We start from the raw sequence: 13,311 nt of genomic DNA on the forward strand, positions 1-13,311 counted from the left end.
GGGTTACATTTGTAGATTGCTTGGCCCCACATATCTGTTGTGGTTCTTACTGTCATGAAGCTGCATCCACATCTTTGAGGGAATGCACTTGTGGTCGGTCAAGACTCTGGCATCTTGGCTTGTCTGGTAATGCCTGCTCTCTAGGATTATGTTTTTCTAGAACAATACTATTCTTCAGTGCCTCCTTCTCCAACCACCAGTTGCTTTCTTTTGTGACCCAGGTGTGTAAGTGTGGGTCAAAAGGTCAGGAAACAGGATACTCTGAGATGATATATGTAGTGGTTTTGTGCTCTCATTTTATAGATGAGAGAACTGAGGCTCAGAGAGGAGGAAGAATGCACTCAGGTTTGCCACGCAGTGGTCAGGCCAGGATTTGAATGCAGGACCCTGTTTCTAGAGTTATTGCTGTTACCATGGTTATTTTTACTGTTACCTATTTGCAGTGTTGATACAACCTAGTACTTCATGCACAGGAGTCAACGGTTCTACCATTAAGCCCCACTGGAAGTTTCTAGGTCTGCCTATCATGAAAGCCCATGTTTACTAGAGTGGTTCTTTAGCAATTAATTTCAACTTTAAAGTCATTTGAGAGAGATCAAAGTGGTGCTCTGCTGGTGAGACAATGCTGATGTATAGTGTTGCCAATTCCTGTGGTGTAAACATTTCTGCTGTAGTTAATTTTAGGCTGTCAATGGCCTGACTATGAATAGTTCCTGGATGCTTAACAGCGCAAACCTGTACAATGGACCTTTGTAGCACTGTTCCAAGGGTCTGATTATCAATCCCACAGTGGCATTTTCTCTTTACATCCGGCTTTCCTATTGGTTAAGTAACTAAAAACGCCACCATCATTCCTATATGAGGCAACAAATCCCTTCTAGGAATCTGTGGCATCTTCAAAGTCATCTGCAGTTACTATTATACATCATTTATTTCTCCACGAAGACATTGACTTTGCTCCCATAAATTCACGGACTCCAGTATTTCCTAGAGCTTAGGAATTATGATCAAAAGAGCAGTTAGCAGTGAGTTGTTAGGATGTGGTCAAAGATAAAACATTTGTTCACCAAGCTTGTGCTTTGTTGATTAGTCCTTTGTCCCAATCTGTAATTAGAGCCTGCTTTGACGTGGTTCTAATCAATGAGGGAAACCGGAGGGTTGGGGAACTCTCAGGCTTGTTGGCAGGAACTTTCCGAGATTACCAGAGGGAAAAACACTCCTGTAGAGCAAAATGCTTTGACAGTGGCAGAGAACCTGTTTTCACTCTGAGGCCTGGTAAAGCTATGTCTCTGGAAGCTGATGTCCTGCTGTTTTTGGACATTTAACAGGTAACCACATGCAGGTCACCTATTCAATAAGTATTCCTGTCATTTAGAAACACTGGTCCAAGTCATCTTTACAAGTGTTAGTGAGGGGGACCAAGGGCCTTCCTGTGACTTTTTTTTTTTTGATGGCTAGAAAACATAGTAGAGCTGCCATCCTTGAGACTCAAGGTGTGCGGTGATCTCTCTACCCTTGGATTCTGGGGAGAAGGGAGCTCACCCTGGGGAGAGTGATGAAGAACGGTGAATCTCTCCTCACTGCTATCATTGTAATACTGGTTGGCCACAGTGCTAAGAGTTATGTGAACCCAGTGTCATTCAGTCTCAGGGTGACTTCCCCAAGCACACACAGACCCATGCTCATTCTCTGGGCATGACCTTTGGATCTGAACATGAGCATGTCATTTCTGTTGGAAGGAATGTGGGAGAAAAAGTGGGCTGAAGTTCAGGCCATCCCAGCATTCCACCTGTGTCCGAATCTGTTTTTTAAAAAGCTCAGAGAAGACCAAAGACCTGGCTGATACCACCTAGGCAGCAACAGTTTCTTGTAAACACCCTGTGGTTTGTTCAAGGCTTCCACGAGACTGACCTAGGATGACTGAAATCTGTTCCTCATCATCCAAGAGGTGTGGCTAATTAGTGCTTGCTCTCTGGAACTCTCCCCTCTCCTATTACACTCCTGACCTTGTTTTTAGGGGAGGAAGACAGGAGAGATGTAGGCAGCGGCGCCAATCCTCCCTACTCTTAACGGGATGCATTTCCCATCTGCTCACTCTCTTGGTCCTTCAGCTGTGCAGGGAAGGTGCACTGTGGCTTTACCTTGCTTAGTGAGCAAACATCCCTGCTCTTTGCTAATGCTCTGCATGTCTTATTTCATAGGTCACAGAAACGGAAAGTGCAGCTATGTCATCGACTTTATTGCTGTTGTCCAGCCATGAGAAACGTTCTCATCTGCTCCCAAACTCCTTTGCTAGTGTGAAATTCCCCCCCCCAATAAAATAAGAACTTTTTTCTTTTCAAAAACATTGCATTGTGAGCACAGGGGCATGGGGGGAGGAAGGAAGGTTGGGTGTGGCTCTCCAACAAAGGGGAACAATCAAAGTCTGATTTTTGCTTGCAAAATGCGTAGTCCAGTTGAAGAGACATGTAATCATTTGGGGAATCAAGTCAGCTCTGACTCTTGGCTCCCTGCACCTTTTCATCATCTGGATGCCAGATAAAATACAGATGTTCGGGGCAAGAAGCACAGCACCAGACTGTTTCCCTCCTGGCTTGTACTGCTTCTTAAAGCCCTAATGTCAGACCAGTTCGTTTTCCGCATTTTGGTTCAGCTATAATTCACAGACTACATCCCAATCTGGATTGAGTAACTTTCTTAGCCCTGTGTCGGAAATAGCCTGGGGTCCTCTGGCCTCTGGTCATTGTCTTAGGAAAATCAGATGTGCAGAAGTGTCACAGTGGACACCCCTATGATACCCTTCTTCTGAAAGCAGTAGGGGACCTTCCTCCTTGTCTTGTGTGGCCTCCTACAGCTGTCACTGTTTCTGTACTGAGGGGATCCTTGCCCCGAAATTTAAAAACACCTTTATTTTTTCATTGTGTAGCGGAATGTGAGTCAGAGCCCCCCCACCCCTATAAAAAGGACTTGGGTTTCAGCCTTCTCAGACATGGAGATGTCATAGAATGATTATAATTACCTCGAAGGAGACCCACAGCGGGGCTGCAAAGGAAGAAAGGCCAAGTTTAAAGGTGCAGGGAGGGGCAAATGCCTGTGGGTCCTGCCAGCCCCGGCTCCCCTATTTCTCCTTCCTTCTCAAAGGCTTCAGTACAGCTTCTGTCGTGCGCTTGTGTCGCTATGATGAAGGAACCCTTCAACCTCAGGGCGGCCTTCTCAGTGACCCTGACTCATTGGAACCAATGCTAAACAGACAAGCTTCCCGGAGCCCTGGCCTTTTGAGAGCTGCCCTTCCTATCTGGGATGGAGCCACACAACTTAGTGGTATAGCACTTGCCTAGTGTGCATGGGGCCCTGGGTTTGATCCCCAGCATGGGGGGATGGAGAGGGGTGCTCACTCTGCAGTTGCATATGTGGAGCATGTAGATAAAAATATGAGTTAATTTAAGTGTAAGAGTTAGCTAGTAAGAAACCTGAGCTGTCAGTTAACTTGGTGTTCATGGAGCAAATGCGATTCTCCGTCAAAAACGTGTCTCACAAACTGTGCTGAAGTGGGAGAAAGACAGAGGAGCTGGGCCTCCCTCTGCCAGGTACATACCATTCCAGAACTTGCCTTCCCCTCCTTTGGGCCAGGTGGGCCAGATGCATGCCCCACGCCACAGCTGCAATCCCTTTTGACAGCTGCTGCATTGGTTGTAACCCAAGCCGGTGCAAGTCTCACAGGCTCGGTGACAGGGTTTACACTCTCCCAATTCTTGGTCTCCATAGAAGCCAGGGCCACAGTCCTGCACACAGCTGCCACCTTTGGAAGATCAAGGAAAAAGCATGAAGGAGAGACTCTGGCCAGCTAGGCTTCTGGCGCTATGCAAGGGCAGATATTGAAGGACTCGTTTTCTTCTTTTTTTGCATGTGTGCAAACCAAGATGGCTTTTGACTATTTCCGTCAAAGACTATGTTCTAATACATGCAATACGTATTTTTTCTCTTTAGTTTAAATATGAATTTGACATCAGTTAAGAGCAAGGAACATTGAATAAAGATTTTTAATACCTCCAAGACTTAATAAACTACATATAAAATGAGACTATGCAGGCACATGCCTTTAATCCTATCACTTGGTAAGCAGAGGAAGGAAGATTTCTGGGGATTCAAGGCCAGCCTGGTCTACATAGCAAGTTCTGAGACAGCAAGGATTTCATAGAGAAACCCTGTCTCAGAAAGAGAGAGGAGGAAGATCTGCTGAGGGGCTGGGAGATGGCTCAGGCAGTAAAGCCTGAGGATCTGAGTTTGGATCCCTAAAAACCTACATTTAAGGTAGGCACTATGGGTGTGGTCGGGACCCCTGTAATACTGGTGATGGTGAGAGGGGGTGGGGCACAGAGACAGATAGATCCTTAGAAGTTCATTGGCCAGTTAATCTAGCCTACATGACAAAGTTCCCCATCAATGAGAGTACTTGTCTCAAGAAAAAGATGGACTCAACCCAAGGTTGTCCTCTGACCTCCACAAACTTGCCACACACACACACACACACACACACACACACACACACACACACACACACACACACACCACACGTATACATACACAGAGGGACGGGGTCAGACAGGGAGAAAACATGAACGCTGACTCACTGAGTATTGTCTGTAGTATTCTCCATTCTCAATACTCAAGATAACTGGGCTATTCCTGTTCCCAGTTGGAAGAGTCATAGTAAAATTCTTTGCCAACTAAAGATTTCCAACCAAGTCTATGAGTTGACCAAAACCCAAGACAAAGGCTCATGTTCAGTTATATAGTGTACATGAGTGTGTAACATGATTGCTTTGAAAACATGAGGTTTTCACCTCAACAAAAGGGCTGTGACTCGAGTTCTAAAGCATTGATTTTCAGGTGTCCTCCGCATGTCGGTACTTGCTTTTTCTACTCAACACCAGGTACTTGAGATTAATTAGTGAAATGTGAACTACACTTCGATACTAAATGCAGAAGGAAGTAGTTCAGGCTAGTGTTTATTTTCAAACCACATTAAAATTTTTTCTGTGGACCACGGCGCCAGCACACAAAGACCCTGAAATCCATCACAGGAGTGCTCCTATTGCAGCAATGGCTTGCTGAGCCCCCACAGCCTTTTCTACCCCGGGGGTCACCATTGTCCAACTTACCCGAGAGAAAGAAGCCCTCCTCACACCAATAGCACTCATGCTGGTCACAGTTGTTGCAGTTAGTGCCACAGGCTCTGCATTCCCATTGTGTATTGAAGGTCTTCTCAGGGCAGGCTTTATAACAATGCCACTCAAACCTAGGGAAGATGATGCGGTGTTTCCATGAGACGGGCTGTGTTGTGCTAGGAATCGCCACTATTTAATCTCATCATGCTCATTTATCTGTAGCATGGTGAACAGGCAAGGTTGGCAAGGGCAGAAACCTACACTTGGTCTGTCCTGCCAATCAAACCAAGTCATTTGCTACCTCTTCTGGACGCCTGAGGATCCCTTTATCTGGGGAGCTTGGAGGAGGCTGGGGAGGAGAGGGTCACTGAGACTAATTTATTTAGTGCTGGATATTAAGTATCAGTTTATTCAAATCTGTGTGTAAATCCTACAGGGAAGCCATTACTTATTTTTAATGTCTACATATAGGAAACTGTATTCAATCCTCCAGTGTCTAGCATCTCCTTAATGGTAAGCAAAAGTTTGTGGGAATAGATAGCTTACACAGTTCTCTTAGAAAGCCAGAGATGGCCCAGTGTTGAGTTCAAGCAACTCACCAGAATGTCTGTGTCCAGATCACTAATAACAGGGAGGTGCCTTAGCATCACACATGCAAACACATTCCTATGCATGAACACATATGACTTGCATGGATCATCTGCTCACTACACAGCAAGATATTGGAGGGATGGACAGTGGAGTGAAGCTGACTCTTGCCCTTTAGTGAATTTCAAAGTTTCAGTAAGACACCAGGGAAGATGTTTGCATTCCTTCTTAACAGCTTGTATTGTACAGTACTTCATCAACTATTCAATGGCGCTAAATAGTCTGAAATGTCACAAACGTGTGTTTTTTGAAACAGTTATCTCCTGCTGTGTCTTAGTGCTATAGGGCATGCTATTTCAGTCTATTTCTCAGAGGCTTTTATGAAACACACTCATTAGTGATCTGCTGAGTGTCACATGTCATGGAAGTGGGAAAGGAAGCAGGCACAGGGAAGGCATTTGTACAGGGTTCAAATTGAAGACTTAGCCTGGATAGAGTTGGGTTGGAGGGACACATGGCAGGGTTGGAGGGGTTGGGGGCAGGTAAGAGGAAAAAGGATAAAATTTCTCAATGGTTTCTGTGTGGTCACTGTGTGTGTGTGTGTGTGTGTGTGTGTGTGTGTGTGTGTGTGAGAGAGAGAGAGAGAGAGAGAGAGAGAGAGAGAGAGAGAGAGAGAGAGAGAGAATGGGATTAAGTTCTTTTTCTTCCGTTTTTCATGGATCACTGTGTGTCTGTCCCATTTGACCTCACTAAGACACTCCTGAATGTCTGAGGTTCATCTTTGTTACCCTTGGCTCTAGCTATTACACTCGATCTGTTGTCAGTTAGCTTCTACTCATTAAATATCATTCAGTTTTGTCTTACAATTATCGACCTGGGGTTTCTTCTTCATCCCTCTGTGTTTTTTTTAATGTGTTCTTTTATGGTCCCAAGAGTCAAACTTAGGGCCTTGTAGAATGGAGGCAGGTGCCCACCCACTGAGCTGCACCCTCAGCCTCCTGCTCTCTGAAATGGAAAAAACTACATGAATGAGTCAGGAATGATATGATGCCACAGTGACTGTAGTGAGGAGCTATTCTAGAGAAGCTAGATTACATGCAGAAGACTAAGTACAGGGACTGGGGAGATGGCTCAGCAATTAAGAACAGAGGACCTGGGGTTGGTTCTCAGCACCCACATGGCAGCTCACAACTATTTATGATTCCAGTTCTAAGGGAGCCTATGCCTAACTTCCTCATGTGATTCACAATATGTAAGTGCGACAAGCAAAACACGCATACACATACAGTAAAATAAAATAACATCTCTAATCCCCCCAAACCTGAAAATGCTTCCAGATTAAGAACGTCATGAGAGGCCAGGTGGTGGTGGCACATGCCTTTAATCTCAGCACTTAAGAAACAGAGGCAGGTTGATCTCTGTGAGTTCAAGGCCAGCCTGATCTATGGATCAAGTTCCAGAAAGGATCCAAAGCTATACAGAGAAACCCTATCTCAAATATAAATAATTAAAAAAAAAGAACTGACATGATGGTGTGGTATGACATTTTGTTTCATGGAGAAATTGTGTTTTAAATATCATATAAAATGATGTTCAGATTATTCACCTCAGGTATATATGAAGCACGGATTCTAGTTTGAGGCATGGCCCCACCCAAGGTAGCTTATTTTTATGTAACCATTCTAATATTTGAAATATTTCTCATGGAGCATTTCAGCTGTGGGGGCTACTGGTAGCTCAGGTTGGCCCATTCTTTTGATTCATGTTAGTTCTGCCCCCCCCCCACTGCTTTCACCATCTTCCCAAATACTAGCATGTTCTGAGATCCCAGAGTCTGCTAGGGGGAGATACTATGGCTAGAGAGGGCGGTGACCTGCCAAAGTGGAGATATAGGTCTGCCACTATTTGTGGTGCAGAGGGAGAGGGGCACCAGAGCCTCTCTTTATCTCCTCTTCCTCTCTCCTGGACACGATAGAGATCCCACGTTTCTTACAAGCTTGGTGAAAGATGAAGAAAAGGGGAAACGAGAGCTGTGGGTGGTCGAGCAGGACCCGTGCAGCCTGTGTGTTATTCTGGCTTGCTCTTCCCTTTCATTTTTCTGTTTGTCTTGGTTTTCTTCTAGCACAGGCAGTGGTACGAGCTGGAGCGGGGAACAGCTAGGACAGGGGTTGATGCTGAAACACGGAGACTTGGCTTTTATAGATCAGTATGGGAGAATGTTAGTCTGATGCTTATCTGCATTTCACTTTAGCTCATGGTCGGTGTCTCTCATCACCCAGGGGGCAATTAAGAGGTAAGTGTCTCACCTGGCTTCCCTTGAAACATCTGACTCTAGTTAGGGACAAAGCTCCCATGTAGACATTGAAAAACAGCTTTCTTGAAGGCAAACATATTCTTAAAGCCTGTCCATAGAAAGCAAGATCCATGTTGGTGACCCATGGCAAGATTCCTAGACACCAGTGTCAAGATGGATGACTTCCAGGATCAAGAAAGGGAAGACTTGCTTTCAAGGCAAGAAAACATCTGGACTTTTACCGCTAAATCCAAAGCTCAGTCATTAATAGCCCACAGGACAGTTGCTTCAGGCTGCGGGGGGGCCCTTGTGCTATAATCACTGGAGTTAGGATCAAGTCAGTAATGCTTAAGCTGCAAAAAAGTTAATGCCATGAACAAAGAGGGCCAGACTTACATATAATATCCTGCAGCACATGAGGTACAGGCTCCTGGATCATCTGGGGAAAAAAAATCACAATAATGAAAAATTATGATCGCTGGGAGTTTGGTATTTGGCAAAATGGACTTTGGAAAAGTTGCCGTTGGAGGCAGCTCATCTTCCAGGGTATTTTTTATGAAACGTACTGCCCAGAAATGATATTTGAACAGATTGCACCATTTTAATTAGTTACGAAAAGCACACTGCAATTTATCTTTACCAAAGGTAGTAAAATGAGACTTATCATAAATAACATAAAAACAAAACAAAAAACCTTGGCCCCCAACTTTCAAGGAAGAATAGGCCTACTGGGTCTTCACATTTCTGATCAACCACCATCCTCATGAGGAGCCTCCAGGCCTTGCGGCTGGGAGCTAAGCTCAGAGTTAGAGTTCCCGTGTTAGGACAGACCCTGTGCTTCCCTGTCAGAAACTCTAAAACAAGTCCCAGGGTGCTCTCGGCCTACTTCTGAGGCCGTGCAGCAGGCATGTCTACATACACACTGGAACTTTGCTACCAGGTTCTGCCCCCAAGATACAGATTCCGCGTACATTGTACAGATGATCACCAATGGGAGGGAGCGTCACTGGGAGTCTCCTTTGAAATCTGAACAAATACACGCCCCAATATGATCACCCACTTTGTGTTTTCCCTTTCATAACACTCCGAAAGAAACTATTTTGTTTTCATTAGTTGTAATGACTCAGTGGGCCTCTCTTGGCCCAGGACAGGATTCTGAGTTGCAGCTAAGAAGGTAAAGTGTGGTGGTGGTGGCTTGCTCCCTCTTCTCTCTGATCTCTCAGCATTTCTTCTATATCTGACTCCAGGTTTTTATTATCTAAACCAGTTAAGGACTCCATTTACAGTTACCACCTTTGGTCTGTGTTCAGTAGGGCCCAGAAGATGTTCCTCTCAGATATGATTACTAAAAGGGGTATTTGTTTGTTTGTTGCATGCACAGAATTTTGTTTTTAGTTTAGAAACAATCATATTTTACATATCAATCCCAGTTCCCTCTCCCTCCCATCCTCCTGAGCCACCCCCCCCCCACTCACTCCCCTATCCCACTTCCCAGGGAGGGTGAGGCCTTCCATGGAGGATCATCAAAGTCTGTCACCTAGGTCCTCCCTTGTGTATCTGGGTGGAGAGAGTATCCCTCCTTGGGGAATGGGCTCCCAACATTCATTTGTGCACTAGGGATAAATATTGGTTTTGCTTTCAGAGGTCTCATGGGCTTCCCAGGCCTCTTAAGTGGCACCCACATTCAGAGGACTACCAAGGGGATTCTATGGCCTTTGCTGGCCTCAAGTTCTTTCTAGCAGAGATCTCTGGCAGTTTGTCCTGCTATCTGATCTACAACCCATTCTTGTTCCTTCCATCTGCACAGGAGATGAAGAACAACTTCTCCCTAGATGATTACTTTGGCACCTGAAGATGTTAACGCAACTTTAACTTCAATTAAACTAAAGAAGCACATCCTGTGAACTCAGTGAAGAACTATCCTTCCTCAACTGTTCCAGGCTATCAGTCTGCTTATCTGGAAACCTGAAGTTTGCAGGATAGAGGAAGTCCTACCACGAGTCTTTATCACAGGCTTGTCTGGACCCTGCCTAGTGACAGATGCCATTTGAGACATTAAGACTTCTCAAAGAGGTTCTGCTACTTCAGAGATAAGCAGAAATCCTCAGAACTTTCTGGAAACAGCCTAATGATGGTTAGAGTAAAGAGCATTGGCCTGGGAGTTGGGAATTCCTTTTTCTAGTTTGAAGATTTCAGATTTGTTTTTTCTAGACAGGGTCTCACTATGTAGCTCTGGCTGTCCTGAAACTCATGGCATAGACCAGGCTGGCCTCGAACTCAGAGTTCTGTCTGCCTCTGTCTAGTGAGTGCTGGGATTAAAGTTACACACCACCGCCACCAGCACTGGACTTAGTTTTAGTACAGCCTTAAAAGTCTTGTGAGGTTGCATAAAAATCTTATTTTCTAGGTTCTGTTTTTTTTGCAGGTAGAAAATGAACTGGTTGAACAAGATAAGACTGAGAGTTTAAGATTCCAAAACTGAATCTAGCAGAAGTTTGGAAACCCTGGTCCAATTGAGAACCACACCCATTTGGTTCACTAATATTCTATTGGAACACTCTCACACCATGGTATCAGCAGTGAGTAGCTGCAACAAAGACCCAAGTCTGGGCTCTTTGTTACTTAACAGAAGGAGTTTGTAAACTCTGGCCGTAGCATTATCAGCCTGATACTCTACTTCATTCAGCTTTTCTTCTTAGGGTTAGAACCATATGTGTTTAGGAACCATCTATTAAGTTTCTCGTAGAAGTTTAGTTGGAAGGGTTGAACAAGAGCCAATGTAATATCTGCATTTAACCTTAGCGCTCTGAGGCAGAGACAGGTGCCATGCCTGTGCAGCCAGAGTACTGAGCTTGGTGGAGCTCAGTACTCTGAGCTTGTTGGGATTGAAACACTTAACAGACCACCACGAGAAGCTGCTGCCTTTGATTACAGATTATATACCCAAGCCAGGGGATGGGCTAAGCATAGGAGGAAATCATGCACCACCCACACCTGGGGTCAAGGCATGGGCACTGCACACTGGAAAGTTATGAGAGCAACCTTGTTTGATCAACCTTGAGATCATGAGAGTTCTACAACTGGGTGGGGAGGAAGAGAGCTGTAAGGGACAAGTACTTAAATGTTCCAACAGATAGTAGATCTTTGTGAGTTCTAGGCTAGCCTGGTTCTAGGCTAGCCTGTGAGTTACAGGCCAGCCAGAGCTATATAGTGAGACCCTGTCACAAGTAACAAGAAAGAGCCAAAATAATCAAGGAGAAAGAGATGATTCTGCAGAAAACTGTGATAATGTATTCTGTCAATACATGGCCTTTGATGTCTGAATCAAATCAAAGTAGTTTGTAATATGGCAAACTAAAAGAGGATGATGAAATGAGTCTAAAACTAGGCAAATGAACTAGACCCAGGAATCTGAAGCTAAATGCTGGCGAGAAAGGAAGACTCCCTGGCCTTCTTGGAAATCTTATGTGGATGCTTTCTACTTTCATACTGTATAGAATGAGGACCTGGATATATTTTCGGAGGTGTAGAGTCCCCAGTAGACACCTAGGCTAGTTCAGTTCTCACTAGGAATCTATTTCTGCATTCACATCCTTTTCAATCCATTATCCCAACATCTTGCTTCTACTCAGCTTGCCTCTGGGCAGCTCCATTTTCTCTGCCTGTCCTAGTGAACATACTTGACTCTGACAGTTTTGCTAATTTAGCAAGGGCTGGGGGAATTCTAATCCTGTTCACTAATGTTCTGGTCATCTCTCCTATCTAGGAACTTAATGAGCTTGCTCTCTGTTCCTATAAGCAGGTCACTCATGAAAATGTTAAATAGAACCAAGCCTCATACATGTGCATACCAATGTATTTGAGGTCAGGGACTTTTCCAGCCTGGTTACACAGAGATTTTGCTACGTTTATGACAGTTTGAACACATGAATAATGCAGAGATTGGGAACTGGGGCTTCTAATAGCTTATGGATTCCTGTTAGTTTTATTATTATTATTATTATTATTATTATTATTATTATTATTAGTTGTTCGAAAGAATAAGAATTATTTTAAAAGTTTTTCCACCCTAGGAGATCTACAGTCAGACATGATCTAAATGGATTTTGCTTAACCATGGAGAGGCAGCTGTTTTTAGGTTAAGGAATAGTGCAACAACCTTAAACCTGGAAGGTAACCATAAGTCAACTTGGTATTCAGTAGTAAGGTGGGGTGGCTCAAGGAGTGGCTTCCAGCAAGTGTTGTCTGGGAGTTGGAAGAGGCAAGAGGAGTTTAAGCAAGCTAGAATGTTAACTGTCCTGGAAGAGGTTATCTAAAGTTGGATGTTTAAACAGCTCTGGTTATTTGATCTTGTCAAGCTTTTGGGTTGAGGGCATATTTTGATCAGTCGGAATTCAGAGAGAACCTCAGACATTTGGGCACAAGGCTATCAGAAACAGTTGGTGACTTGTAGCTGCTCAGAGGTCATGAAGGAGAAGCTGCCAGCAGAGCCTGTTGAAGATAGGCCCTGACTTTTTTTTTTCCGGGGAAGATGCAGGTAAATTGTCTTATTTTCATGACGGTGGGTAGATAGGAATGCAGTGTCTACTCTACCTTGAGAGCTCTGCACCATTATTTGGGTTATGCTTTGACTGTATCCTTGGGGAATTATCATTACTAGACTTCATCATAAACTCCTGTCTCCAAGGAAACATTGACAAATATTCTTAATAGCATCCCAGTGGTCGGTGACATTTTCTGAAGGGGATGTTTTATTCCCAGCAAGGTCCACAACCTTTTTCATTGGCCATGGGAGGAGTTACACACATATCACCTGTAAGCTGCATTAGAAAGAAGGATCTTTTTTAATATAATTTTTTAATTTAATTTTATATAACAAAGTCCAATTAAATGAAAACAAACATTTATACACAATATTTGGGAATTTGGGCGTCGTTCTTTCCAAACTACTTCCTGCTGATAAGGGGCGCTGTCTTGGGGGATTCGAAGAAGATTCAGATATCCTAGCTGTAGTCTGTAGGGCTGTTTTGTCCAACTGTTTGGAATGTAGGATCAGCTTGTACTCTGTGAAAGAAGGATCTTTTAAAATGACATGGAACGCTAACCATCTAAAACTGTCCAAGGAATGTCAACTTATTTTTACAACTTTGTGTAAACTTTAAGTTCTATAACTAAGGAAGCATGTAAGTTAAAATACCATAATTTGCTTTTTTAAATTTTTTCATTGCATGGTGATTTCTCATTTAAGTGAGACAGGAAACT

The 13,311-nt window shown here is 44.0% G+C and overlaps 1 protein-coding gene across 1 annotated transcript in view; it reads right to left on the bottom strand.

The window, feature by feature from the left end:
- The window catches only part of Pcsk5 (proprotein convertase subtilisin/kexin type 5), a 409,247-nt gene that overhangs the window by 37,155 nt on the left and 358,781 nt on the right, over positions 1–13,311 (bottom strand). Inside the window, exons 25-27 of the mRNA XM_051194065.1 lie at positions 8,446–8,488; positions 5,163–5,299; positions 3,596–3,799 (exon numbers count right to left, since the gene is read on the bottom strand). Of these exons, the coding sequence (XP_051050022.1) occupies positions 3,596–3,799; positions 5,163–5,299; positions 8,446–8,488 (384 nt within the window). The remainder of the gene's footprint in view (positions 1–3,595; positions 3,800–5,162; positions 5,300–8,445; positions 8,489–13,311) is intronic.

The sequence above is a fragment of the Phodopus roborovskii genome, unplaced genomic scaffold (genome assembly GCF_943737965.1).
Source record: "Phodopus roborovskii unplaced genomic scaffold, PHOROB, whole genome shotgun sequence".
Taxonomy (NCBI): Eukaryota; Metazoa; Chordata; class Mammalia; order Rodentia; family Cricetidae; genus Phodopus; species Phodopus roborovskii.